This window comes from Emydura macquarii, unplaced genomic scaffold (assembly GCF_026122565.2).
Source record: "Emydura macquarii macquarii isolate MOO-44397 ecotype Brisbane River unplaced genomic scaffold, CSIRO-AGI_Emac_v2 contig_1230, whole genome shotgun sequence".
In the NCBI taxonomy this organism is placed as follows: domain Eukaryota; kingdom Metazoa; phylum Chordata; order Testudines; family Chelidae; genus Emydura; species Emydura macquarii.
In genome coordinates this window covers 17,107,082-17,135,073 of record NW_027131367.1, presented here as the reverse complement: position 1 = coordinate 17,135,073, position 27,992 = coordinate 17,107,082, and the positions used below count along the sequence as shown (strand labels likewise).

At 39.0% G+C, this 27,992-nt stretch overlaps 1 protein-coding gene across 4 annotated transcripts in view; it reads right to left on the bottom strand.

Moving 5' to 3' along the window:
- Window positions 1–27,992, bottom strand: part of TBCD (tubulin folding cofactor D) — a 228,356-nt gene extending 200,364 nt beyond the window's left edge. For 2 of the 4 annotated variants that reach the window (XM_067547679.1, XM_067547678.1), the window contains exons 1-8: window positions 27,723–27,992; window positions 26,960–27,178; window positions 17,108–17,158; window positions 16,797–16,894; window positions 15,041–15,142; window positions 12,612–12,758; window positions 11,759–11,814; window positions 9,492–9,624 (exon numbers count right to left, since the gene is read on the bottom strand). In XM_067547679.1, the coding sequence (XP_067403780.1) occupies window positions 9,492–9,624; window positions 11,759–11,814; window positions 12,612–12,758; window positions 15,041–15,142; window positions 16,797–16,894; window positions 17,108–17,158; window positions 26,960–27,152 (780 nt within the window). In that variant the 5' untranslated portion in view covers window positions 27,153–27,178; window positions 27,723–27,992. Of the gene's footprint in view, window positions 1–9,491; window positions 9,625–11,758; window positions 11,815–12,611; window positions 12,759–15,040; window positions 15,143–16,796; window positions 16,895–17,107; window positions 17,159–26,676; window positions 26,867–26,959; window positions 27,179–27,722 lie in introns of those variants that run through there. The other 2 variants (XM_067547681.1, XM_067547680.1) reach the window with 2 other exon arrangements.

Sequence of the window (27,992 nt, the reverse complement as noted above, 5' to 3'; positions counted from 1 at the left end):
TGTGGACACTTCTGATACATCATTTGCCATCTACCACCAAGTGCCCAAGACCCCAAGGAAGCCATTCTGCAGAATTTTGGGGCAGATTACTAGACCAACCATTAACCACAAAACCATCCTCTACTCATAAAAATACACAATCCATCTATTTTTGTGTGATTTTAGCACGATGTCCTTGAATTCTGATTACAGCTTCTGGACACTACCATAACAAAAATAAATTATTTCTGCACAGAAATATAGGCAAGAGCAAATGATGTTTCAAGCAACAAACTCTCAGAGATATAATGAGCAAAGCGGACTCAAGCCAAGGGCAGTACAATTCCTCTAGGAGTAATGATGTACAGAGGGGCAGCTGCCCATGAAACTCTGGGATTGCCCTCTTCCATGGATCTCCTTGATATCTGGATTTTGGAAGCCTACTTTCACCCTTATCTTCTCAGCAGCACCCCTAAATTCTCCCACTTAGAACAATTTCCTGAAAACTCCTTGAGGTGAAACTTGGGTTTGGTAGTCCCTCCATTCTGGCCTCATCCCACAGGCTTCTCCATGAGAGACACTGAACCAGCCTGGAAGTTTCACATCTTCAGTGGCCACTGTGAGAGTGTTATCCTGTCCCCCCAGGAAATGCAATTAGAAAATACTTCCCCCTATATAAACAAGAGGTGGCAAGTAATTAACGGTTGAGTAATTTTAAATCAGATAATATTTGGAGATATTGCTCTCAGGGACACGAAAAAGATCTTTCTGGACATAAAAAGGAGAGCAGGAAAACTCTAAATATTTTAGAGGATTTTTGAAAAGCATTCACCACATACTATTTAAAGGAGACTAAAAAAAATTGCCTTGATTTTCCTACAGTCAATTTAAAAAAATCAAGTTGACGGTTTCTCTTTAAAGCTTTCCTTCATATCATAGAAGATTAGGGTTGGAAGGGACCTCAGGAGGTCATTTAGTCCAACCCCCTGCTCAGAGTAGGACCAACGCCAACTAAGTCATCCCATCCAGGGCTTTGTCGAGCCAGGCCTTAAAAACCTCCAAGGATGGACATTCCACCATCTCCCTAGATAACACATTCCAGTGCTTCACCACCCTCCTAGTAAAAAAGATTTTCCTAATATCCAACCTAGACCTCCCCCCACTGCAACTTGAGACCATTGCTCCTTGTTCCGTCCACTACTAAGAACAGCCTAGCTTCAACATCCCCAGAACCCCCTTTCAGGTAGTTGAAGGCCACTATCAAATCCCCTCTCACTCTTCTCTTCTGCAGATTAAACAAGCCTAGTTCCCTCAGCCTCTCCTTATGTCATGTGCTCCAGCCCCCTAATCATTTTCACTGGCCTCCACTAGACTCTCTCCAATTTGTCCAGATCCTTCCTGTAGTGGAGATACTCCAAATGTGGCTTTATCAAGCCAAATAGAGGGGAATAATCACTTCCCTTGATCTGTTGGCAATGCTCCTACAATGCAATGCAATGAAGCTCAATATGCTGCTAGCCTTCTTCGCAATAAGGTCATACTGTTGACTCATATCCAGCTTCTTGTCCATTGTAAGCCCCAGGTCGTTTTCTGCAGAACTCCTGCCTAGCCAGTCGGTCCCCAGTCTGTAGCAGTGCATGGGATTCTTCTGTCATAAGTGCAGGACTCTGCACTTGTCCTTGTTGAACCTTATCAGATTTCTTTTGGCCCAAACCTTCATTTTGTATATGTCACTCTGTACCCTATCCCTACGCTCCAGCAAATCTACCACTCCCCCCAGTTTAATGTCATCTGCAAACTTGCTGAGGATGCAATCCACTCCATCTTCCAATCATTAATAAAGATGTTGAACAAAACTGGCCCCAGGACCAACCCCTGCGGCAATCATATTCTCTGAAAGGTGAACAGTGGAATAAAATATGCACCAATTTTCCTACAAAGTTTTTGCTACATAAATAAGCACTGAACTACTTTATTCTCTACTCTCCAGTACAGAACCACTCCAGCACTAGTTGCATTAATGAAATAAGGCTACTACTGTATTCATAGTGTATGCTCAAGTGTTAATAAAAATAACTGAAGCAGCTCTGTTGTAGAACTGTTACCTATACTAGAAAGCCTGATGCCTGCTGTCTCTTTTCAAAGGCAAATTATACTAAAGATATGTCTATGCTGCAATAGACACCCGCAGCTGGCCCATGCCAGGTGACTTGGGCTCACCAGGCTCAGACTAAGGGCTGTTTAATTGGTGCAAACATCAGGTTATTCTTTTGAATGTTCACAGTAATTTTTATATGGTAAGTATTGAGTTCTTGGATCATTCAGTAATGGGAGGTTGGTTCACTATAATGACCAGAAATTAGCGGAATTAAATAGTCATTGTAGTTGGTCTACAGTAAAGTGAGCTGTATAAAGAACATTTTTCATGTCTACTCCTATGAATGGATCTTCTATATTCCACTATACCCTGCTCATAGTTATATGCTGTACTTAGGGATCCTTTTGAAAAGCATCCAAAAGTTCCTGCTGGTATATAACTCACCTGCTTAATAGGGTGGGACACTATGAGCACATAACACCAAGCTCCATGCTTTGCACTGGTGACCCACTCACTTCATGGAACAATCTAAAAAGAACTAGCTATGATCTTTGAAGCCCTAATGGTCTGGGACCATTTACAGATGAGATTATCTCCCCCATATCTTGTTTCATTAATTCATTAATTGATGCTGGCTGGATCATTACTGCTATCAGTTCCTGAAGTCTTGAGGACCAGTGGTAGGGCATTCAAATTGTGGAGCTATACCCAGAAAATCAGTTTCCCTTGAGGTCCACAGCAGCCCTGAGTTTAGCAAGCTTCTGGACACAAGGAATTGTTTCCCCTCAACCCCACCCCCATGCCTTAACTGCACCAACACAAGTTGGCAGCAGTGATTTTAAAACACTGACCAACAAGTGTTGTTTTTAATATAACTACAAGACAACTAATTAACACTAGAGCAGATGTGATATATATATCAAGCACGCCTGCTCTAGTAGTATATATATATATAATGCAAATGTTCACCCAGACAGTTCATTTTTAAAATCTCTGCCCACCTAAAGAAACTCCAACTTAAGAGCTAGCACATTTTCATAAGGAAATACAATGGTCATCATTTTAGATATGCAATAAACCAGAAAGATCAAAACATTTCTTTTGCACACACCATTAGGGACAGATTAAAACCTTCCACTAAATTATTATGCTCCTGTAAACGATGTTTCAGATAGCTTATTTTGAGGAGACAAATTTAACATCCATATCTTTTCTCCCAGCAAATTATATGAGATGTCAGGTGGAATAACAATCAAGGTGTGAGAACTCAAAACAAATATGTTCTTAGATGCCCAAGGGATCTTCCAGAAAAACTAGGGAAAATCTGACTTGATATTCCAGATATTTCTGAGATAAAAAAACAAAGCAAGAAAAGAAAAAAACTTTCAGGCTTTCTCTATACATTAAGAAGCAGCAAAAAGAAGAACAGGCCCAATTTTTAAAGAAATTCTTTTTGTGTTACCTCTAAATAGCTTCAAAATTTACATGATTTTCCAAGGAATTTTAACTGCAAAGTGGTCTCTAAAAAGCAGCATGCATATTTTATCCTGGCATGTAGGATGGTTTTTTATATGTATAAAACATAGTGATGGACTCAGAATAATCCTACAATCCTAGAGCACACACTGGATGGTTTTAAAAAAAATTTAAAAGATTAAATGTGAAAAATTAAATTTCACTCCCAAGAAAGGAAAATGGAAGAGAAAAAAGAAAACAGAGGAGGAAAAAGAGAAAACAGAGAGCAAATAAGATTATTTAAGTTTAGTTTTCTTGCCTTTAAGCAAGAAAAATAGCAAGGCACATCATTTAGTGAAAAATATGATACAAAGGAAACAAAATGTAAAAAATATGATACAAAGGAAACAATATGCTTGGTTTGCCACCTATTTAGAAATTTTTAGGTCAGTAACAAATAATATTGAAAACAAGGAAGCTGCCTATTGGATGCCCCAGGTAATCATAAAGTTACACCATGTTCCTTCCACTTTAATAAGAACATACAATATATACCAACTTAACCAACCTGTTGAAAGGAATGTAACTCCCTCTCCTTTAAGTAATTATGCCACCTACAAATTAGAGAAAATCACTGCCGTATAACTAATGATATGACTGTCAAGTCTGGTTATGTTGTTTTAGAAACAACATGGTGTAAGGTACAAACACCCACTAGTTTTAGTAAAAATGAAGGAAAAAAAACCCCACACACACACACCTCACCTTCAAATTGTCTACATATCCCATTTAGGCCTGGCCTGTATGAGACATGAATCAGTACTACCTCTGGGACATATTCCTGAAGATATACAAATCATCACTATTAATGGTGGCCTAACTGCTTGGCAACAAGCACATCTTGCTGTCAAACAAGCCCGTCTTGCTGTCAAACAGGAAACACAAGTTTGAGACTATCCTCTGGCTCTAATAAACCAAGATGAGGAGGGATAATCCCAACATTCAGAAGGAGACAAGAAAACAGCACATTCTATCACTCTGGACTCTGGAGCAACCCCTAGAGGTCAAATGAGCAATATGCAGCCCAGAGAAAACTATCAGCTATCTCAATCTCTGGGGCAGGTACAGTAATGTAGACAAAACATATTAAGATGAAAAACAGTCAGAATAATGGACCTCACTGAAAGAAACAGATTATTTAATGTAGTATATATGTAATTTATGATAAAGCTGTTCAGTTATGACCCTTTATTATTTTATTCCTTTTTTTATTTTTAACATCAGATGGGAAACTAGCATATTTCAGAAATGTGTTCCTTCAGTAGAGCAGGCATATTTACCTCTATATAGCTATATATAATATATTTCAACTTGCCATTTAGTACATTGCATAAAATTACGCTACATATTGAAGTCAGAGTGATGGACACAGTTCAGTTTTCACAATTTCTCTAAATTTTGATCAACTGAAAGCTAAGTTTGTATCATCTAGTTCCAAATGTCAAGCTTTGTGTTTTTAAAATCTTTCAGTTAAATGGTCTTGTAGAAAGACTCCATAAATACATAAGGTAGAACTAGAGCAGTCTCATTATCTCCCAATAGCATAACCGTATCAGACAGTAAAGCAAGAGGATAATTTAACCTTTTGCAATAAATAATCTTTAAAATCATGTCCTCATGCAATATATTTTGTTAAAAGGTTCTTGGTTTGGTGAGAACACTGCATTCTTGTGTGAAACTCTGCACAGCAGCTAATTCAAAGGGTAATGATAAAGTATGCAATGACCTGCTTTTCATACATTAATAGGAACACAGGAAACAGATACATGGTAAAGCAGAAATTATAGGTCGTTGTCCCCCTACAAAAAGTATGAAGGCACAAGTAAAGTTTTAAAACCATTGGGGGCAGGGGGACTTTATCTGCCTAACTCACGTCCATGTTAACTAGACAAAGGTCCAGGGACGAGACGAATTGAACACATACAGATTTGAAAGACTACAACTTGAGTATCAGCAGCCCAAGCCAGCATAAAGTGTTGGCAAGAAAAAGAAGTAGACTTCTAAATATTTGAAATTCTGAACTTCGAACTAATCACTATGAAACTCCTATTAAAAAAAAAAGGTTTAATTAAACAAATTGTTCATTTGGGAAAGAGAAAGGGGAAAAGTTGCAAAGGTGACACAGGGAAATGGAACACGTCACCTCATCAAGAAGGGGGCAGGGATATTACTGCAGTGAAGAGGCCAGAGACCTCTATATCTACAGAGTCTGGAAAGATATGCCCCTCTCAGTCTCCCCCCCATCTTCATTCTCCTTACATTTGTATTGATTTTCTTATAGCCCGATCAACTAAGCAATTTTCTTTTAAAAGATAAAATCCCTAAGAGCAATAGACAGTCCCAAAAATTACTAATTATCTAATAACACCAAAAATATAAAGAGACTTGGGCAATGTTTACAGCAAATATTTATTTTTGTGCCTCTAGGTCTGAAAGGATGGTGCAGCAGAGCTCTCTCTTCCCTGAGGCACAATTCATACTAATGTGAAACTATTACCAAACAATCCTTACACAGAGGCAGCTCAGGGAAATGCCCTGTTCTTAGGTACAAATAAATATAGTTCTTAAGGTTCCCAAGTTTCATCAAATCACTGTGTAGGCTGTTTTATTTTTAATTATTATTCACATTTGTATACTGAGTCATTTATAAAACAAATTAAATAAGGTTTATTAAGTTTCAATGCCCCAGGCTACTTCAACATTATGACATCTCTGTCACGCAAGAACTGGGAGTGCTACACCCTACAGCAATAACTAAAAGGCTACTTGATATAATGGCAGGTTTAAAAGTAAACCTTCAGACCAAGATAATTTAGAATGCAGATCCTTGAAATAGGTTAGCTGTTTCCATAAATTAAGAATTTAACAATCGTTTCCTCATAATTCAGCTTTTGTGACCTTGCCTATTCTTTAACAATATAAAATCATATATACATACAGGTACACAATATATTTTAAAATGTTGCATTTTTAATTACAGGAAAAGAAAAAAAGCTTTTAAAAATTGAGTCTGAAATACTACAAGCAGTGCTTCCTGCTAGCACACACCTGTTGTGAAATGATGTATTACTGTCAGCAGGTGTAAAAAAACCAAGCCTCTCAGTGGAATTTAGATGTGTAATGCATAGTGCATGTTTCAACAAGAATCATGACACAGTAGTACCTGCTCCACTTAAAATGCTGAGTTAGATTCAACAGTAACTGAAATTTAAACCCATGAAAAGGCAGACTAAACAGAAGCAATGTAGAACTCTCCGGTGTGTGTGTGATCAATGGAATATTGTTATAGTCATGGTTTTCCCACACACCCAAAGAAAGTTTTTGCAATAAGTGAAGGATTTGCCATATCCACGCTCACTAAAAGCAAGTTCCAAAGTATACTCTTTGAAAGCATTTTAATTACCTTCCCAGTGATATCATAAACGAAAAGGGAAGTTTGTCTCAACTGACAAACAAGATCCTAGATGTAATGCTAGATTACTGTTCTCCAAAGGATTTGCAAAAACCTATGACTAAGGAAGAAATATTTAGGGCTACTTTGTACATATATGCGCTCTGTGTTAAGGACACCACAAAGCTGCCCTATTCCAAAAGCAGCCCTGGGAAAAAACTGTGCCTCTCTGACCCTTGCTCCAGGATGGAAAAAATTTCTTACCATCCCTTACCAGAATCACATTACTTTATGCTAATTCAGCTGCACTAACCAGTGTGTGGGGAGTGGTCTTTGCTCGCTTGTTTGGGATGGGACAGACTCAAGGGAGGCTGTGCAGGTGCGACTCTTAAAACACAAAATAGATACTATAAGGGTTTAAAAAAACATAAAAAAAGCATAATATAAAGATTTCTGAGATTATTGACATAAATCTCAGTGCTCACATGCCAAGGCTGCATTTTGTTCCACACCTCCCAGCAATGATTTATTGAATATCAGTTATACAAAATTCTAAATAGGGTGACTAGCACAGTGTAATAAATATAGTCTTTCCAAGGGAGAAAGAACATTTACATTTTTACTAATGATTTTACTTCAAAAGCTATGCAGTATTAAAAAAAAGTAAAGCTTCCTACAGTGAATTTCCTGAAAGAAATAATTACTTGTTTACTCATATTCTATTCTATTTTTAAGATATAAAGATGTTTCTTTACAAAATCTCTCTTCCTTTTGATTCCATTTGTTTCTCATTTCTATAATTGATATTAAACTCTTCAGGACTGAAGGCAAGAAAAGGTTTAAGGACATTTTAAACAATAATGACTTGAAAGTGAATTATCAACAGTAGAACAAACACACAAATGACAAACTTGCCAAACAGAAAATAAATCATCATAGCAAGGCTTTTGCTTCCAGGGAAATTAAATCATAGTCTGGTTTCGATTCTACTTGTTAAGTGTTCACCTGTTTCGCTTAACACACTCTAATGAACAGGTGGATAAAACCTAAGTCAAACTCAAAGGAATGACAAAACACTAATGTAATATACACCCTGCAGGTTTCATCATGCAGTGAACAGTCTGCTTTTCCAGATCTGACAATGAGATGATGAAACATTGTTTTCTAACTCTTTTGAAAAAGCACTGCAATGCATATGAATACTTCCCCCTTCTTGAACAACAAAGCTTAAAACAAGTTATTCTAAATATAGCTCAGTTGTCATAATTTCTGATTTGGGGATGCTAATGAAGATCAAAAAAATGTCAACTCCAGTCCCAGAAACTTGCTTCAATATTTCCTCACCACAACAAACATATAATGCTGTTATTTAGGAGCGGGAAATCTATGCAAGTTATGGAAATTTTCACTGCATATTAGCAAGTCCTAAATCCAATAAGACTATGCAGGAATACACTTTATCTAAAGGCACTTATGATATTTCAGCTTTGATGAAAAACAACCAATCAAAACAAAAATACACTCCAATATTTGTGGGCACTAAAAACATCACAATAAATGCCAGATACAATTTATAATATAATGTAAGATGTTGGATCAAATACATATGTCACCCTTAAAGTTATCTATATGTAATAAGGGCAAAAACAAACATGATCCTATTTACATTACATCTTGGGAGTGCAATCATCCAGAAGGTCATTGACAAAGAGTGGGTACAGTTAGACACTATACCAAATTAATATACAATACCTAGGAGAAAAAATATTTTAGTCTTTAATGTCAATTTTGGAATAAAGCCCTTCAATTTATGGGCTCTATTAGTACTATTTAATGCAAGCAGTGTCACTGGAGGAAGCAACAGCCGAAAATCAGGCTAATACAAAAATACTATGTAACACAGACTTTCTTTTTTGAATTATACAAAGACAGTCTAAATAAAACAGCCCGTTAAAACCATTATTTTCTAAATAAAATAGCCTGTTAAAAATTAACATAATTATTTCAATTCAACAGAACACTGGGCCAAGACTTTCACAAATCACTAGCAATTTTAGGTATCCAATTTGAATCATCTTAGAGGAGGCTACGGACTTTTGAAAATCTTGGCCTTTCTGTTTTGGACATTGCCAGTTAATATCACTTTTATGCCACTTTTTCAGCTTTTTGTACCAATCTGGAAACAAATGGTGAATTAGGAAGTGATCGGTTTGTATTCAAACACATATTTTAAAAATCAGGATAGGTACCAACTTTTATATATTTTACATTTGTCTGTCAATGGCAAAAACAGTAATTGCCTTATGAGAGAACCTGCACTAAGGAAGTCACATATTTAGAAGTGTTCTAGTAGAAACCCAAACAACATTTCACGCAAACCTAATTCTGTAAGTCTAACAAATGTAACAGGAATTTGTATTAGTACCAGCAATAGCACATTATGGAACAAAACACCATAAATGCATTTATTGTACTTGGACTATCTTTTATAGTATCAACAGTGTTTACCAGGGCCTGAAGCATGCCATCCATTATAATAATTCCCTCCATGGTCTGAAAGGAGGATTTAGATAATGTTGAAAGGGTCCAGTCCAGAAAGTCTGCCATTCTTTTTTGTTTGACATCAGGGCGGGTAATAAACCTGTCACAGAAAAACACATTGCAAGTTACCCACTCAGAGCAATCCAGTTAGTAACTACTTTTTCTTGTTACCTAAACTGGTTTCAGTTCCTAAAAGCAACTTCAAATGGACATTTCCAACACATTTTTGGTAGGAACATTCCAATTGTCAGATGTTTAACCCTACCATTTCCAAATGAAGTCCTTACCGAGAATATTTCTTTTCATTTATAAACACACCATCCTGTAACTGGAATTATAAAGAAATGTATCAATTTAACTTTCTGGAACTGCAAATCGTTAGATTTTTCAGGAAACTCCAAAAAGATGGTTTCCATTATTTTTCCTGTTTAAATTTTGTGGGAAACCACTGCACTCAAAACAAAAATAAAAATTATCAATCTCTGCAAATTTGAAGAATTTGCTCAAAAGTTATAAGATGCGTCACTACTGCTCAGTGTTAATCACAGGCAGTTTAGTCAGGTTAGTTTTAGATTTTGCAAGGAGTATATCTGTATTTGTTGCACCTTTGTTTGAGCATATGAAAAACCTTTTATTATTTAATCCTCACCACATCCTGAGAGATATAGTAATATTATACCCATTTTACAGAGAAACAGACTGAGACATAGAAAATTTACGCAACTTCTAAAGGCCACACAGCAAAGTATCCACAGTGCCCGAGAGAGATGGAATCCAGGGATCCTGCTTCCCTGATCTGTACACTAATGATATGATCAAATTTCCTCCCAAATAAAATGTACAGCAGAGTCACTGGAACTTATCTCCAAAAGATAATTTTGCTAATGTTACAGCCTTACATTAAGAATCAATAGATCAAATTGTGTATCAAAATATGTGCAGAATGTTCTCCAGTTCAATTATCTGATATTTGTTATGAGGTGAGGGCATAGCCATGTGCAAATTATATTTTAACTAAAAAGAGGGTGGAAAGAGAGGACTGGCAACAAGGTGGTAGAATAGCACCCTGCACAGAAACACAGGTCTTCTTTCTGGATTCATTCTGTTAGCAGCTTTTTGAAATTTACATGAATGTACAGTATTACTGGTGAGTCACATCGGACATTACATTCAATTCAGCTATTAAACTTTTCTCTTTCCATGTATAACTCATCTTTATAAATACCTTATAGAAATTGAACTTAAAGTCCAAAGGGATGGATGGAATTTTAAATTTGTTGTTGGGAGAGGATTAAAAAAAGATGCAGGTTAGCATCTTTGAAGTTTGATTTAGTTTGTTTTTTGGGGGAAGTGGGGCAGCAAGTGCACATTCAAAATTGATTTGAACAAGAAAACATGAAAAGCTGCTGTCAACCCCAAATATACCTCCACTGGCCTATTAGAAAGACAAGGTGAGGTAATATATTTTACTGGATCAACATCTCTTGGTGAGAGAGAGAAGCTTTCAATCTTACAGCTCTGTGACAGACAGAGAATGATTGTAACTTTGTTACAGCCACGCTTATCTGGTGCTTGAATGTGTTTTATGTAGGATAAGCGGCTTTAGGATGTTCCTAGGATGTTCCATCATCCTATGTCTACTTCACTTTAAGTCTTCTTTGACAGTATTAAAAACCAAAGAAAATAGCAGCACTACTTTTGGGGGGAGAGAAGGAGAAAGATGACAACAAGACTGTTATACAGAACTAAATTAAATATTACTAGTCAATCTGCATGACTTTAGTGTTCCAAGCAAATGCCAGATTAACAGTACTGAAGACAGAAATCTTCTCATAATCCACATAACATACTACATAATTAGCAGTAGTAGGGGATGATTTTCTACGCTTTCTGAACTGTATTCTAAAGAACACTCCTTACAGGCAAGAGAACGTTATTCAAATTTCATTTTGTTGGCAGTATTGATGAAGACTGCTAAAAGCACCAACTGTGATAGACACCTGTCCTCTCATAAACAGAAAGGAAGATGCTTATTTCAGATAGGCCAAACAGCTGCCTGATGGCAAGGATTTTTGGTCACATATATTGGGGCTACAGTCATACAATGAAGCATTCCATGTACTACTGCCAATACTGTAAGTCCACTCAGTACTGCCAGTAGAAATATTTTCAAATTAAGAAATTAAAAGAAAAAAACCACTTTCCTTTTTTGCCAAGATCTGAACAAGATTTACCTGGAAATAAGTACAGCAGCTGCATCTCGAGCCTTATCACTGACTACAAGGTAAGACTAAAGGTAAAAAGAAAATTAATTGTAAAAAGAGAGTTTGCAGATATAGAGTTACTAATAGAACTACACAACAGATCTGAAAATATGCGGTTCTTAATGTTTATTCTGATGAACATTAGACCGAACCTACAAAAGTAAGAAGTTTATTCAATCTTCCATTTAGCAAGCCACATATAGGAAAGTAAAGTTTCCATCTCAGTGTCTTTCAAACAGGGATCATCTTTTCTGTACCACTACATTAAAGCAATAGAGACTAGTACCAATAACATCAACTATTCATTTTTTGATGTTGTTATAAAACCAACTTGAAAGGATTTATAATTTATCCGTTTTAATTTACATCAGGTTAAACTTTGTGAGAAAGTTTATCTACACAGATGCTACTTTTCAGTCAAGCTGACTGTAGCTTAATGAGTACCTTTTCACATCTATTTCATGTATCACTGTTCACTCTGTTCAAAAACTAATTTCCTTTGGGACTGTAAATTGACAAATTTGGTCTTATAGCTATTTACTTCTGAAATCAACTAGCCTAACAAGATATGTATTTATGCTATACAGTCTTAAAATGAAATAGTCTACCAGTTTAGAAGAATTAAAAAAATAATTCCCATCTAACATTAAAGAATGGAAAAAAATGGATGCAGGATTTGCAACTGTGGGATATAGCCTTACATATTACATAAGCAAAATGAGGCCTGGGAATTAAGAATTCAAAATGTATCATACAGAATAAAATATAATAAGAGTAAGAAAAATCACATAGGTCTTTATGTATAAAACCGAGTAGCACTTACTTTTGCTACTTGGAGTATACGATCCATTATTGGCATTCGAGTGTGCCCTTCTTCAGAAAGGATATTTCCATCAAGACGAGCCAGATCAAAAGGTATCAGACATGTCATGGAGAGCCACAACAAGAGCATATAGCGAGTCTCCCACGTCTAGAAAAAATCATAATAAAACAAACTTTTTTTGTTTGCTCCAAATAGGCTGTTGGAGCCAAGTCACAGATCATGCTCGGAGGAGTTTGCAATCTAGATATACAGGGAATGCCATTCAAACATGTGATACCCTAGAATACCAAAGGAGATGGGAGTGTGGCAGCACTCAAATACTAAGAGCTATTATCAAATTAAAGAGACCCTGTCAACTTGAAATCTAGCAAATCTATAAAAACTGATTTTAAAGTAGTGCCAGGTACCACACCTATCCTGAGTCTCCCTGTAAAATCACATGAATTAGCTATTGCCATTTTCCTGTTTGGGTCTTTTTTTAAAAATCTCTTTCTCTATTCTTGCTGTGCGAAAGACCAACACAAATAGTGGGGAAACTGACTATATGGGAGTAAAAGGGGAAATGGCTGTAGACATTGTCATGTGCACAAAATTAAAAAGAGAAAAATATGTTCTGCTTTAATCTTTACATTATTTTTAGAGGTTACTTGTAATAACAGTAGATAAAACATTTTCAGACAGGAGTGTGGTTTAAACTGATATGTCTCTTTAAATACTGAAAGGCACTTCCTACTTAATTAAAAATGAGAAACAAAAAGAGAAGGCATCCGCAACTTTTTCATAACTTCTCATGTCTACACTTCCCAGTATAATCACATGATAAATCAAGGTTTCACTATGAAAGCAAATTCATGCTTTATGTATGTATTTCTATAGTCTGGAAAGATAATTATTCACACACTAAAGTGCAAAGAAGAAGCATCGCTGAATAATTTCGTAGAAATTGCCAATTTTGAGAGAAAATATTTCTTGTATTTTAATTAAAACATATATTAATATAATAAAAATCCCACCATTTATGTTTGACCATTTTACCATTTGTGTGTTGGTCATTAACAACAGCAAGGGATCACAGCAAAGGAGGAACAATAAAGGGCAATAACAATTAGAAACTGGCTAATGTGAATTTTGAGCCCCAACTGTAATCCAATTCAAATGTTTCATATTGATGAGCTTTGTTGCTTGAGCAGTATATTGGAAGGAAGACATTTGTAGTTTTCCTCATTTGGTAATCAGACAACACAAAATTTTGGACTGAAACACCACCTTTGGCAGGAATTCAAGAACTACAGTTCAGAGCATGTCATTTTGTTGGCTAGAAAAAATTATTTAAGTAAACAGATTCTCATGCCTAGAACATTCTCAACAACCTCAAACATGCTGGCTACATGGTGAAGTCATGCTGGCTACATGGTGAAGTCATTTTTTGTCTTTTCATATCACAGTTTCGTATCCCAGTCTACTGGATTTACTCCTCAGTGAAAAGACAAAAGGTGCCAGCAAATAAACAGTTTAATTTTTTTTTTTTTTTTTAAAGGATTGAGCACTCAATATGTGAAAAATGTAACTGATATTTTTCACCCAGATATATTATGATTTTCCGCCGTGGCCCCCAAAAATAATTTATTTTCTTCTAGGGGCAGAGGAGAGAACACACCACGGAAAATACCTAGTGGAAAACACCTCACCAATTTTATTAAATTAAATATAAAACCATAAACTACATGATTCACTTCATGAACATATTTATTCCTCAAACATAAGATGACATATTTTGACCAAAGCAATCTGAATGTACCTGAAACATACCCAGTTGCTGCAGAGTTCTCTGGACAGGAATTAAGACCTTAAAATCTGACAAAACTGAACCATCCTGTCTTCTGTGATTTTTTTTCCCCCACAATTGTCCACCATTTTGATGTAACAAACTATGATTATAACCCCCTTTATCTGGGGAGATCTGGAATACAAAGCTTTTTAATTTTTTCCTTAGTCCCTTGCCTATTTTCTCTCCCCCCAAATTAATCCTTTTCTATTTTTCTCTTTTAAATTTATTTGAACCCTTGTCCATCATCATTTATTTTTAGCTCTTGCATCTTCTGTATTGGTGTTTAAATGAATTTTACCAACACCCAAAACTCCTTACACACCTCCCCATTCCCAAAAATAAAAATGGAAAAACCCAATAGAACATCTTTTAGTAAGACCACATTTTTCCTCAGAAAAGGGCACTTCGGTATGTTAAATCTAGCTATCCAGTTTGACATTTCTAAGTGTTTCATGATATGTAGTGACATAATATACACTTTTATATCCAGTTTGAGATAGACTAATTGCATCAAGCTATATTGCCCTCATTTTCATTTCTGCACAATACCTTCTTTGGCTTTTTTTCTTTTAAATTAAACAAGGGGAGGGAGGGATCTCACCTCATAGTCCTTAGGATTCTGATCAGCAAACATATCCAAGACAGGCTGTAGATCAGCTACTTCATGAGGAAACAGTCGCAGGAAAATTTTATACCCTCGTACCTACCAAAGAAACGACTTCATAATTTAATAAAACATGTTCAAGTAGAATAATACAAAGGAGACTTTTGGAAGCATCTTGAATATGATGTTCAGGAGGTATAGTAGTGATATGAATGAACTTTCAAATTAACTAGCAATCTCTTAAAATACTACGTCACTCAAACTCTAAAGCTGTTTCTGGGTGATATGCTGGGATATCTTGCCTTTTGATTTATCATCAAATAATTATAGTAGTGGCAGAATTTAACTAGCTCAACTTTAAAATATTAACTGCTAATAATTTGATCAAGAAATGTCCAGCACCCTCCTGATGCATTTACTGTTACTGTTGATACTAGTACTTCAATAGTGCAGAAACTAAGCAGCCACATGTAAGCAAAACCTACAATGTCATTGTGAGATCCACAACATTTTTCCATCATCCTTTTCTTTTGCTTGGCTTTTATGACAACACTTCTCCTCCACTGCACCCAGGACTATGAGCACAGCATGACTGCCACTCTTCTAATAAGCTAGCCGGCCAACTGAAGAGATAAGCAGTCCGAACACTACCTACATGATGCCACCAGCTGAGTGGATGTCTCAAGGTAACTCTCAAATTCAGGTAATGAGAAGACATGCCAATGTCACACAAAATGGACTAGAAAATTCTAGAAGCTCCAAATGCTAGCCCCAATGAAGTCAAAGGTGGACTCCAAATGACCAGGATTTGGCCCTGACAAGTTAAGTATTAACTTAGTCTGCAACCCTACTAGTGGGAAAATCATATGAATTACCACTTCAAGCCTCATGAGCAACTAATACATTTGTTGAACAAAGGTTTTATATTTTGTCTTCTGTGATGTTAAGATCTTTTACTGCAATGGTTCAACACTGAAAGGTGACAAGTCACATGGTACCAATTTGTTGTTTCCAACTGTTTCTACAATTGTCCAATGTCATCTTTGCAAAGAAGAGTCAAGAGAGGAAGAGGAGTTTACTTACTGCCCTGCACTAGAGGCCACATCTAAATAAAAAGAGTTAGAGAGGAAACAAAATTCACATGCTGGGACCAGTAGGACTAGCATGTCTATGAGAGAAGGGTCCAAGGAGCAGGGAAACATATGCAGGGAGAGAAGGAGGAGAATGCAGCAAAAAGCATTAACAAGGGTGGAAATGGAAAAAGAGAAACCGAACAGATGAGAACAAGAGATAAAATGAAGAACAAAAGTATGCAGTGTATCTTTTTTCAAAAATAAACTAAACACTTATCACATTTAAAAGACAGCTAAATGTATCTAAATACTTTCCATGTAGACAACTGCTGCAACAGCCACAGCTACATTATGGGACTGCAAATGGAGGAAGTGATACTCATGGCCACAAATGGGAGGGGAAGTGCCCATACAATAGTCTCTCTTTACTGAACTGTGATGGATATTATGAAAAAAATGGGTGAACATCTTATACTATGTTTTAAAATCTGTTTCAACATGTTCTAAAATAAAACAGCATAAGTTAGAAAGCTGCATTTTGTGTTATTTTTAATTAAAAAACAACATTTTGAAACATAAAATCACTCCACATATTTTAAAAATGTCATTCTTAACCAACAAATAAGTTGTTGAAAGTTTCTACATTGTTACGTTTCTATAATGTTAAAACTCATTTATACCTTTGTAATGATGTAAAGAAATTTAAAAGCCAGATGTACTAGTGAAGAAGGAGACTTCTTATCCCGCACTACATCCAGCAATAAATTCATCATCCACTCTAGAGAAGAAGGAGGGGGGGGGGACACAGGAAGCATTAAAATTAGCTTGCATGTTTCCAATAATGAAAAGTTAGGAAGTGGCTGTATAGCAGTATATTGCACACTGTTCAACACCAGCCACAGTAGGCTTACAAGGCAATCATGAACCATTTAAGTTTAGCAGCTTATGTCAAAGCATATACACAAAAACCATACAAAGATGATGTTCCTACCTAAGTGTGGATCCAACAAGTGAGGCTGTTCCTGGTATTTGTCCATTATAACTGGAAAAAAAAAAAAGATTTAAATTATTCAAATGAGATGTCCTTAATTAGGCTACATCTATACTATGAGGTAGGGATGCAACTTCCAGTTCACGTACACATACCTGCACTAGCTCAGTGACAGCTAACCCGAGTACAAACAGTAGTGTAGCTGCAGTAGCATGGACAGTGGAGGCACAGCTTAGCTGTGCTGAGTACAAACCTGTCTGAACTCCTGGGGTATGTACTCAGCATCTGCCTGTGTTAACAGGCTACACTACTATTTATACTCATGGTAGCTCTCGTTGAGCTAGTGCTAGTATGTGTATGTGAACCCTCGGTTGGTAGTGTAGACGTACCTTTAAAGTGAAGGAAGTATTAATTTTATTTAAATATACTCCCTGCTACAAACTTCTTTAGTATAAAGTTTTTCCACCTTAATGGCTAAGTGCTGACACCACTCTCCACTGCATATCAGAGTGCAAAAGAGTAGAAAATCCTCAAAGAGGTTACCAGTATCATGCATCTGCTATTACTGTAGTATGAGATTCATAGTACAGACACCCAAAGACCCATAACCTCTAAGCACTGAGATGAAGAGGTGTAAGCGAGACCATTGTTACACCTCTGCACCCTGTGTGGTGCAGTCCTCCACTTGCAGAGCTAACTGTAGTTCTCCATTCCCAAGAGCAAGTGGTCAGCCATACTTTATAGATAGATAGAGCTCTGCAAATGAAGAACACCAATATACTGAGTGTGGACTGTAGCTGCTGCAGGTAGATCAGCCTGGCCCTGCACCCCCAATCATCAGCCTCAGTAGGTCAGACTTACCTCCCATTCTTCCCTCTCACTGCCTGTCCTTTTGACATACTCCTTTTCCCACCCATCTTCAAGCTATTGCATTCTATTCCATCCTTCACCATCAACAACTGCTGATCGCAGCTGCTAATCTTCATACATAGACTCCTAGATTCCAAGAGGGGCAGGAGAAAGGCTACTGAAGCCACTATCATGCAGATCCAACAGCAGCCAATGGATCACATTAGAGAGGCTACTCCAGTCCTGGGGCTGAAGAAGTGGACATAGAAAAGCAGCCATGGAGCTGCTCCACCATTTCTTCTCTCCAAGGCTGGAGAAACTCCTTAGCACACAGCTCAGCTACTCTGCACTGAAGCCAGGATTTGGGCCTTGTGCAGTTCACACCTCTCTATTGTTTCAAGCTGCCTACCTGGCTGGCTGCAGACTTCAGAAGACAATACTACATCGTTCCAGATTTGGAAGATATTCTTCGCAACTGTAAGGGTTATCTTTTTTTTAAATAAAACAAAAGTACATTTTTCAGAAACTGATAGGTAAAGCCCCTATCCCACCCCACCCTGACTTGCCAGGGAAGTTTCCTACTCACTGTTGGCAAGTGGATTTTTCATGCCCTGCCTTAACAATTACTAACTGATACCACTACAAAAACCCGCTGAAGAACCCCTTTCTACAGTCAAACACTGTATACCTGCAAAAGATTTCCATGTTACCTATTATATCATGGTCATGGCCATGTATTTTTTTTTATTCAGGGAAATTTCTGACTCCAAACAACATGTACTATGCATTTTAATACTTGTTATACTAGGAATGCAACCTGTCACAACCTCCACAAATAAAGCATCTTTAATTTAAAGTCAAAACCAATCTAAAGAATCTAGAGCAATAAGAATTAGATTTCAGAAAAAATCATGCAGCAAAAAAATGTTGTATCAATGATAACCTAGGTCATTTTAGAAATTTGCTCAAGTAGGAAAGTGTCCAACAACAATGGACAAAAAAAATCAGGATGAAGTAGTAATGGTCTTGCCCAAAATGACAGGAAAAGCAACTAAGTCAAAGCAAAACTGGATCATCTCAGCAATAATGAACCATGCTGAGATGGAGAGGTGGTGACATATAATATTACTGTAAGATATAACTGCAAGGTTCAAGTTACTAGCCTAAATGTTGTTGGTTTTCCCCCTCACTTCATTCTCTCTAACATATCCTTTCCTCTTTTGTCTGGTTCCTTCTTACCCCATCTGATTATTCTTCTTCCTCTGTACCCCTTCTCTCTCTCAGGGAAAAAGGCACTCTTGTCCATGAAAACCAAAATAACATCCTTCTAACTCTTCCTTTTTTCTGCATTTCCTTTCTTCTGCAAACCATTCTGCGCTTTATTCATTTGCTCCACTTGTATTTTTTCCTCTCTTCACTATACACATTGTTAGGACCTAGATGCAAGGCAAGTTTAACAGCACTATACAAAAAATACCACTAGATGGCACTGTGGAACCAACTTTAACCAATCCACTCCTTCAACTCCACTGATATGGGTAGCACAATGCTATGTATGAGCAACAAGCACAATTCTACAGTTCTTACAAAGGCCAATAGCCTATTGAAGTCAATGGTAGCTTCACCTGTGAAAAAACTGTGTGATTAGATTCAAATAATTGCAAAATGATGAATGCTACTGACTCCCACAGAAACAGTTCCTGATAAAGACAGCAACTGAGTGTCCCTCCGGGGGACTAACTACAACTCAATCTATGGATACACTACAGAGCTTACAGGGGCACTGCTAGTGCAGATGCTTTAAGCCAACAGGAGAGAGCTCTCCGGTCAACTTAATTACTCCTGCCCCTGTGAGCAGCGGTAGCTATGTCGAGCACAATCCACACCAGCACTTAGGTTGGTGTAATTTACGTCACTCGGGGGGATGGCTTATTCACACCTGAGTGACATAAATTATACTGCAGTAGTGGCAGTGCATACATAGTCTCAGTATCCTGACAAATTGTGTGCCCATGACTTGAAATAAATCCTGAAATCATAATGTTAGAAAGAGTGAACTGGGAAAACAGTTTTTTTCATGCTACAATTTCACGCTTCAAGGTTCAACGAATTAAATTGGTACCATTACATAGATCTTCATAGGAATTCCCATGCCAGATTAGACTAGTAGCCCCTGTCGTCCACTACCCTGCTTCTGACAATGCTCAGTACCAGATGCTTCAGAGGACAGTGTCAAAACCCCATGTAATGGACAATTATGGAATACTGTGCCCACAGATTAAGTTTCTTCCAATCCTTAGGCAGTTATTGATTGGTTTATGTCCTGAAGCATGAAGGTTATATCTCTTATAATGCTTATCCTATCTAAGTTAATTGTAGAAGAAGCTCATTTACACAAAACATGTCTAAACTCATTTTTCAAACCTGCTGAATTCTAGGACATAGTGATACTTTTTGACAGTAAGCTCCACAGGTTATGCATTGTGTAAAAAAAAATGTATCAGTTTTTAGTGTGTTACCTTTCAAGATTCACAGGACAACCACCTATTCTTGTGGTATGTATTCTAACTGCCATAGCACAATTAAGAGATATTTTCAATGTGGTGTACTAAGTGATGACCAAGTCTTTTTCCTGAGTAGTTACAGTTCATTTAGAACCCAGCAGCGTTCATGAGTAGTTCTAGTTATTCCTTCCAAAGTGCATTACCTTTTATTTGTCAGTGCTGAATTTCATCCAGTGGATCTATGGATTCTTTTGCAGGCTTCCTGCTTCTGATATACTTTGGGAATCTTCTACTTGTTTTTATAGCTTTAGCTATTTGCTCTTCCTTCTCTTTAGGCTGCCATCTTAACATGGTGGAGAAGCTTGGGGGTACTAAAGAGCCAAAGACCAATGCCATCAGGAGTCTTACACTCCTGACAGGGGCAATCATGGTGGTAAGGTCGAAGGTGAGGTACCAGACAAAGTTGCAGCCCAAGACCTCAATGGCAGAGCAGATGGATAAAGTAGGATTACCTCTCAACGGCTGCAATGGAAGAGAAACCCCCAGTCGTTTTGGACTTTCTTGCCACTGGACACAGATGCCTCTTCCACCAAGATTTGTGTGGCTGCTAGCATGCAATGGCTCCCCCACACTAAACTACTCACATGCAGGCTTCTTTCACAGGAAACGTTACTTCCCCACTCCACAAAAGTTCTATGGCAATGGGCAAGTGGCAATGGGGACAGGTGAAGTGGTCACCAGGAGTCCCTACTCACAGACCCACATGCAGGTGGTGACTACAAGATCCCCTTAGACTGGATGGGGGGCATTTTCAGCAGCAGCAGTCATGACTGAGCAGGCCTTTTTAGGAACCCCTCTGCTTACCACATGCGGGGAGGGGGCTAGAAAAGGTGCCCCAAGCATAGGCTATCCCAACATATCCAACTGGATAACCACATCTAGAGGGATAACTCCTAATGCAGTCGAAAAACTTTTTTTTTTTTTTTTTTTTTGCAACCTGGAATGTCTGAACCCTATTAGACAATTCAAAAAGTGAAAGAACTAAACGTAGAACAGCAATTATTGCTCGAGAACTCTTGAGGTATAACACTGACATTGCCGATCTCAGCAAGACAAGACGTGTAAATGAAGGCCATTTGAGGGAAGAAGGTAGCAGCTACACTTTCCTCTGGAAAGGAAAACCAGCAAGCAACAGGCGAATGTACAGTGTTGGCTTTGCAATTAAGAACTTCTAGTCAACAACCTGACTGAGCGCCCTGTTGGCATCAATGAGCGCCTTATGACCCTCTGCACCATCAGTAGTGCATATGGACAAACACTTGACACCAAAGAACAGAAAGAATCCTTCTACACTGACCTCTACAGAATTCTGTCACCCATTCCAAAAAGAGACAAGATAATCCTCTTAGGGGACTTTAACACAAGAATTGGCTGAGATTCTGACGTATGGAATGGTATCATTGGGAAGAAAGGAGTGGGGAAGACCAATTCCAACAGTATCCTTTTACTCAGCAAATTCGCAGAGAATGGACTTGTGATCATAAACACAATCTTCAGACAAAGCAACAAGTATAAAACAACTTGGCAACATTCCCATCCAAAACAATGGCATGTCTTGGACTATTTCAGAACACAGGATCTAAGAGATGTCCAAATCACCCATATCATGAGAGGAACCAATGATTGCTGGACTGACCCACAGCTTGGTGAGGTCATTCGTGTCCATCAGGATTGCATCAAAACATAGAAAGCAATCCAAACCACTCAAAAAGCAATACAACAGTCAAATACTTCAATCAGTGCACCAAGAGAACTTCCAAGCACACCTCAGTGGAAAACTGACCGTGCACATCTGGAAACAACACAAGTGTTGAAGAAGCCCTAAAACAGACCATCCATGATGCTTGTGAGGAATCCATTGTCCTTGCTACCCACTATCATCAGATATGGTTTGATGACAACAGGACCATCCCTAGGAGGGGGCCAGGGCCCGGGGCGAAGGTGGGACCCTGGCGGCAGCCACCCGCGCAGTCCCGGCACATAGAAGGGAGGCAGGCTGCAGCGACCTGCATCCCACCTGGTTCCTGCTCCCAGCCAGGAGGTGGGCAGCAGCCACTTGCCTCCCATCCTGGGGAGGTCACCCTGATTCGCCATATCCTAGGGATGGCTCTGGATGACAACAACATTGAGATCATAGCCCTCTTGGACCAGAAGAGAAAAGCTTTCTGCGACTAGCAAAACCATCCATTATCCAGTCAGAAGCAGAGCTTTTTCCATCAGCTCAAATCTGAGGTTCAAAGGAGGATCCAAGAAATCAAAAACAAATGGTGGAAGGACAAAGCAAAAGAAATCCAAACATTCACTGACAGACATGATATGCAGAGCTTTATCTGTGAGAAAAGACCCTGTATGGACCAAGCTCATGTAGCTTCACACCGCTGAGATCTGAAGATGGTACACTTCTTAAAGGCAATGAATCCAGCAAAGAGCACTGGAAGGAACACTACCAAAAGCTTCTAAATCGAGAATCGACTGACTGATGACACCATCAACTCCATCCCTCAGAACCCAGTTTGGGAAACTCTTTCCAACCCACCAACACCCGAGGAGGTCTGCAAAACAATTAAGCAAAATAAGAACAATAAAGCATCAGGTTCTGATGGCATACCAGCTGAAGAACTGAAAGTGAGGGGAGAAACACTGACAAACAAGCTGCATTTGCTGTTCCTCAAAATTTGGAACACTGATGAAATCCCGCTGACTTATGCAGTGCTAACATTGTCACCATTTTCAAAAAAGGAAGATAGGGCTGACTGGGCAATTATCGAGGCATTGCCCTCCTCTCCATTGCCGGGAAGATTCTTACTAGAAACTTACTGAATCTTCTGCTCCCTCTTCCAGAGGAAGTACTCCTAGAGTCCCAGTGTGGTTTTAGACCATCACAAGGCACCTCACCAACATGATTTTCGCAACTAGGCAGATCCAGGAAAAATGTCAAGAACAACAGCAGGCCTTTATTGATCTGATCAAATCCTTTGACTCTGTCAACGATGAGGCTCTGTGGAAAATCATATCAAAGTTTGGCTGTCCAAGCAAATTTACCACCATTGTAAGACTCCTCCACGAACAGATGACTGCCTCCATCCCATTCAGTGGCTCTACCTGTGAGCCCTTTGCCATCCAAACTGGAATACAGCAAGGTTGTGTACTGGCACCCACTCTCTTTCCCATTTTCCTAGCAGCTACGACAATGCTAATCCAAGACCATCTGCCACATAGCACTGGAATCCAATATCGGACTGATGGCAACCTCTTCAACCTCTCTCGCCTCCGTACCAGAATTAAAGTAACATTGACAATAATAACCAAACTCCAGTACATAGATGATTGTTCTGTAATTGCACACTCAAAGGAAGATCTACAAAGAGCCCTTAACTGCTTCTCTGAAGTTTACAAAAGCTTAGGGCTAACTCTGAACATCAACAAAAGCTCTTCACCACCCTGCTCCCAGTCAATTAGACCCAGCAAGGAAGATCTACATTGACAGAGAGGAACTGGAATATATAGAACATTTTGCCTACCTTGGCAGCCAAACACAGACATCAAGATTCAGTGCAGAATCCACTGTGCCAGCCTTGCCTTTGGCAGACTGTCTTGCCAGGTGTTCAACAACCATGACATCAGAACACACCCTAGACTTTTAGTTTACAAAGCGGTGGTAATCCCAACTCTCCTCTTTGGCTGCAAGACTTAGATGATCTAGAGAAAACACCTGAAAAACCTGGCACACCAGCACCAGCACTTTCTCCAGAAGATCCTGAACATAAGGAGGGAGGATCGCCACACTAACGTCAATGTCCTCATGGAGGCCTATATCTTCAGTGTTGAGGCCCTGATTATCCAGCACCAGCTGAGGTGGAGTGGGCACTGAGTGCACATGCCTGATGCATGCCTACCAAAACAATTGCTGTACACTCAACTCACCAAAGGGGAAAGGAAACAGGGAGGCCAAAAGAAATGTTTTCAAGACACCCTCAAGACAAACATCAAGAGTTGTGGCATAGACATCATACACTGGGAAACAGTTGTTCAAGATAGGGATAACTGGCAAAGACTTGACAGAGAAGGAATGACTGCTTTTGAGGAAAATCGTGTTGGCCTGGTAGCAGAAAACACCAGAAAAGAAAGGACAGATGTCATGCATCAATCGTGGCCCAATCCTGCCTCCCAACACCACCTGCAACATCCGCCAATGAGTCTATGGCTCAAGGATCAGACTCTTCAGTAACTAAAGGACCCATATAAAATAAAACTGTGAAAGAGATCATCCTTGATCACCGAGGGATTGCCAACACATTTGCTCTTCAAAATCCATTTTGGCCCTTTAATTTCCTTCATATACTGCATGCTGTTATTTATGTTCCTGTTTGCAGGCTCCACTTGGATCAGATTTCCAAGTTTTAAAGGATTTGTTTGACTTGAATCACCTATCAAATCTTGTCTTTTAGCCACACTGACTTACTACTTTCCTTCCTGGTTCTCATTTTGTTCACCAATATTCATACCTAAGGCTCTTATTGATTTTGTTTTGTTTTTTAAGTAGCATCCATGTTCTCTTAAAGATTTTACTTCTAACAGGGCATTTTTTAATATTCTGCATTTTATTGAAGTCTCCCTTTCTAAAGTTTAGTATCACTTTGTCCCTTTTAACTGATCAAAAACAGGCTTTTGTTTGACACAGTTATCAGTCTTTGAATATCACAAACTGAACATGCATAGTAGACTTTTTGTATAGTCTTGAAGTACATAGCTGAGTAAGGTTTCACTGCACTTTCACACATGGATCACTTAGCTACTTACTGAGTATATGTAAGGTGTGTATGGCTCCATAAAGCTTTTAAGGAGCAGCAGAGTGATGGTTCCCTCTCTGCACCACGCAAAGCATGCAAGATCTCTTACTCAGACCCTTTCTACCTTGCAAGATCCATACACATTGTGCCTCCTCTCAAGTACACCTTATAAAGTTCACACATACTAGTGAAAATTTGCTAACACATAGTTAAGTTAGTTTTGTAGTTTATTGTCTCATCCCCTAAAAATTATACTCTGGGAAGACTGTGCTGATAGGCAAAAAGAAAATATACAGGACATGGGTAATGATAAATTAACAGAAATACCAGAAAGAACATTATATAACATTAATGCAAAGATAATAAACTGAACCAATTTAAAAATTAAACTGATGCTCGTTGATTAAAAAAATTAACATTTCACATTATGATACACATGCATCTAAAGTTGTAGACCTAGATTTTTTGAATGATAGACACAGTACTACAGTGTCTGAAAAAACAGAATGTAACTGCATAATTAGAGACTACTGTGACCTATAGAATGCAAAGTTAAGACTGCACACTCAACCTTAACTTGGGCATTTCTTAACTTGACTGCTTAATCCACAACCTTACATTCTAATAAGAGGCCCTCTTCTGTGGAATGTATGTTCAATAGTAATTATGTCAAAACAACATACAACCTCAGGAATATTTTTAAAAACCAAAAGTTTTTTCTTGACATTATCTAAATAATTGCAGGAGAAAGTAAGCCATTTCTTCACTATTTCCATATTTGTACAAAGCTGAATGTGTGTCGTGACAATCTGGCCCACCAATTGATATCTCCCTCACCTATCTTTGCATCAGGTATCACTTTTGGTAACTGCCACTTCTCATGCAGAAGGCGTAAGGCCTAAATTTTCAGAAAGCATCCATTAATTTTGGGGTGTCTAATTTGAGACAGGTTGGTTCTAATTTTCAGAACTGCTGAGCACCCACAATTCCTGTTCACTTCAATGGAAGTTGCAGATGATCAGCATCTCTGAAAAACCAGGGCCTACATGTCTCAGGTTGAGCACACAAAGCTAGTAAAAACATCTGATAAGTAATTTAAGGTTAAATTGTCAATAATCACACAGGAGGCAAGTGACTAAATTAGGATCAGAACTCAGATTTTCTGATTCCAAGATCTGTGCTTTATCAGCTAAATGGCAATGCTCCATTTCATGAAACCAATAATCAAACAGCAGCATTACAAAGACGGGAACTAATTAAAAAGGTCCATTTCCTACTTGCACTGATTTCATTGGGACTAGGACCAAGCCCAAGGATGGATAATTCACCCTTAAAGTAAATTATTAAGAAATATATCTAAACCTACCGCTTGTTCATTCTGGAATGGTGTCCTTGATACACTGAGCAAATCTTGTGCTATATGACAGCTGAGACAGCCAAGACAGCACTGTCTCCTGTTATCAACACTAATAAACTTGGTTCATCTACTGGAAGGTGAATAAATAATAAAGTGAATAAATAATAAAACTAATCTTCCCCTGAATAACTGTAAGAGTAAGATTTGGTCTAAAAACGTTTCCCCTGTTATTATAATCAACATAAAAATGCACTCCCTGTACATTGTACATCCTCAAACCAAGAAATCTTACCTATGAATTTTTCAATAGTCACCTCTCGTGTTCCCAGGTCCCCATACACTCCTCTCAGATTGTTAATTAACCCTTTGATTTCTTCACTCTCTGTGAAACTCTCCAGTGTATTTCCCCTAGCAATGACATCTGGCTCCTGGCATCCACCCTCTCCTTGTTCAGAGTCAATATTGTTCATCTCAGTCAAAGGCATTTCCAAAGCCAGCAGCCAATTCTCCTCTGGTAACATAAGATAAAAACAACGTTTACAATTGCATTAAACCCCACATCAGGCGAGGTGAGACGAAAGAGAAGGGCCGTCCCCTCCCCACCCAACATCCCATGCCAAGGGTGGGCGGGACTGAAAGAGGGGCCGTCACCTACCCCAGACCCAACAACCCACCGGGGGAGGGGGGGCGGGACTGAAAGAGGGGCCGTCACCCACCCCAGACCCAACAATAAATCCCACACCGGGGAGAGGAAGGTTGCGAGGGGAGCCACCACCCTACCTCGGACATTCACGCCGCAAGTCACTCTGCCGTGGGCCCCGCCTCCTCCACCCATCAACCCTCACACGCGGGATGGCGGCTGCCCTGCCCCAGTGCCCTGCCTCCACCTCAAGGCCCCCTCCCGAACTCCCCCGCCCGGTCTGGGGGGTGCGGTCCCTGCCGGAGAGGAAGACCCATCTCCGGGGACCCCTCACGCGGAGCTGCTGCACCCGGAGCCATGAGCGGGGAAGCCCCCGCTAACTGGAGCAGTCCAGAGCCGGGAGCTGCTCTATTACCCTGGCAACCGCCGCTCCGCTACCGGGGCCTCCCTCAGCCGCTCCCGCCTGTCCAGTGCCCAGCCTCCCAGCTGCGCTACGAGGCGTCGGGCGGGACAGAAAAGCGCAGGCACACGGCTCAGTTGCCTGAACGCGGCCCCTCCTCCTCCCTGAGGCGGGAGGGATAGTCGGGCTTTGCAGAGACCCCGCCCCAAGCACGGAGGGGTGGGGCGTTGTGGGGACAGCCTGTCTCTCACCTCTGTGTTACCCTCAGACCCAAGCACTGGCGGG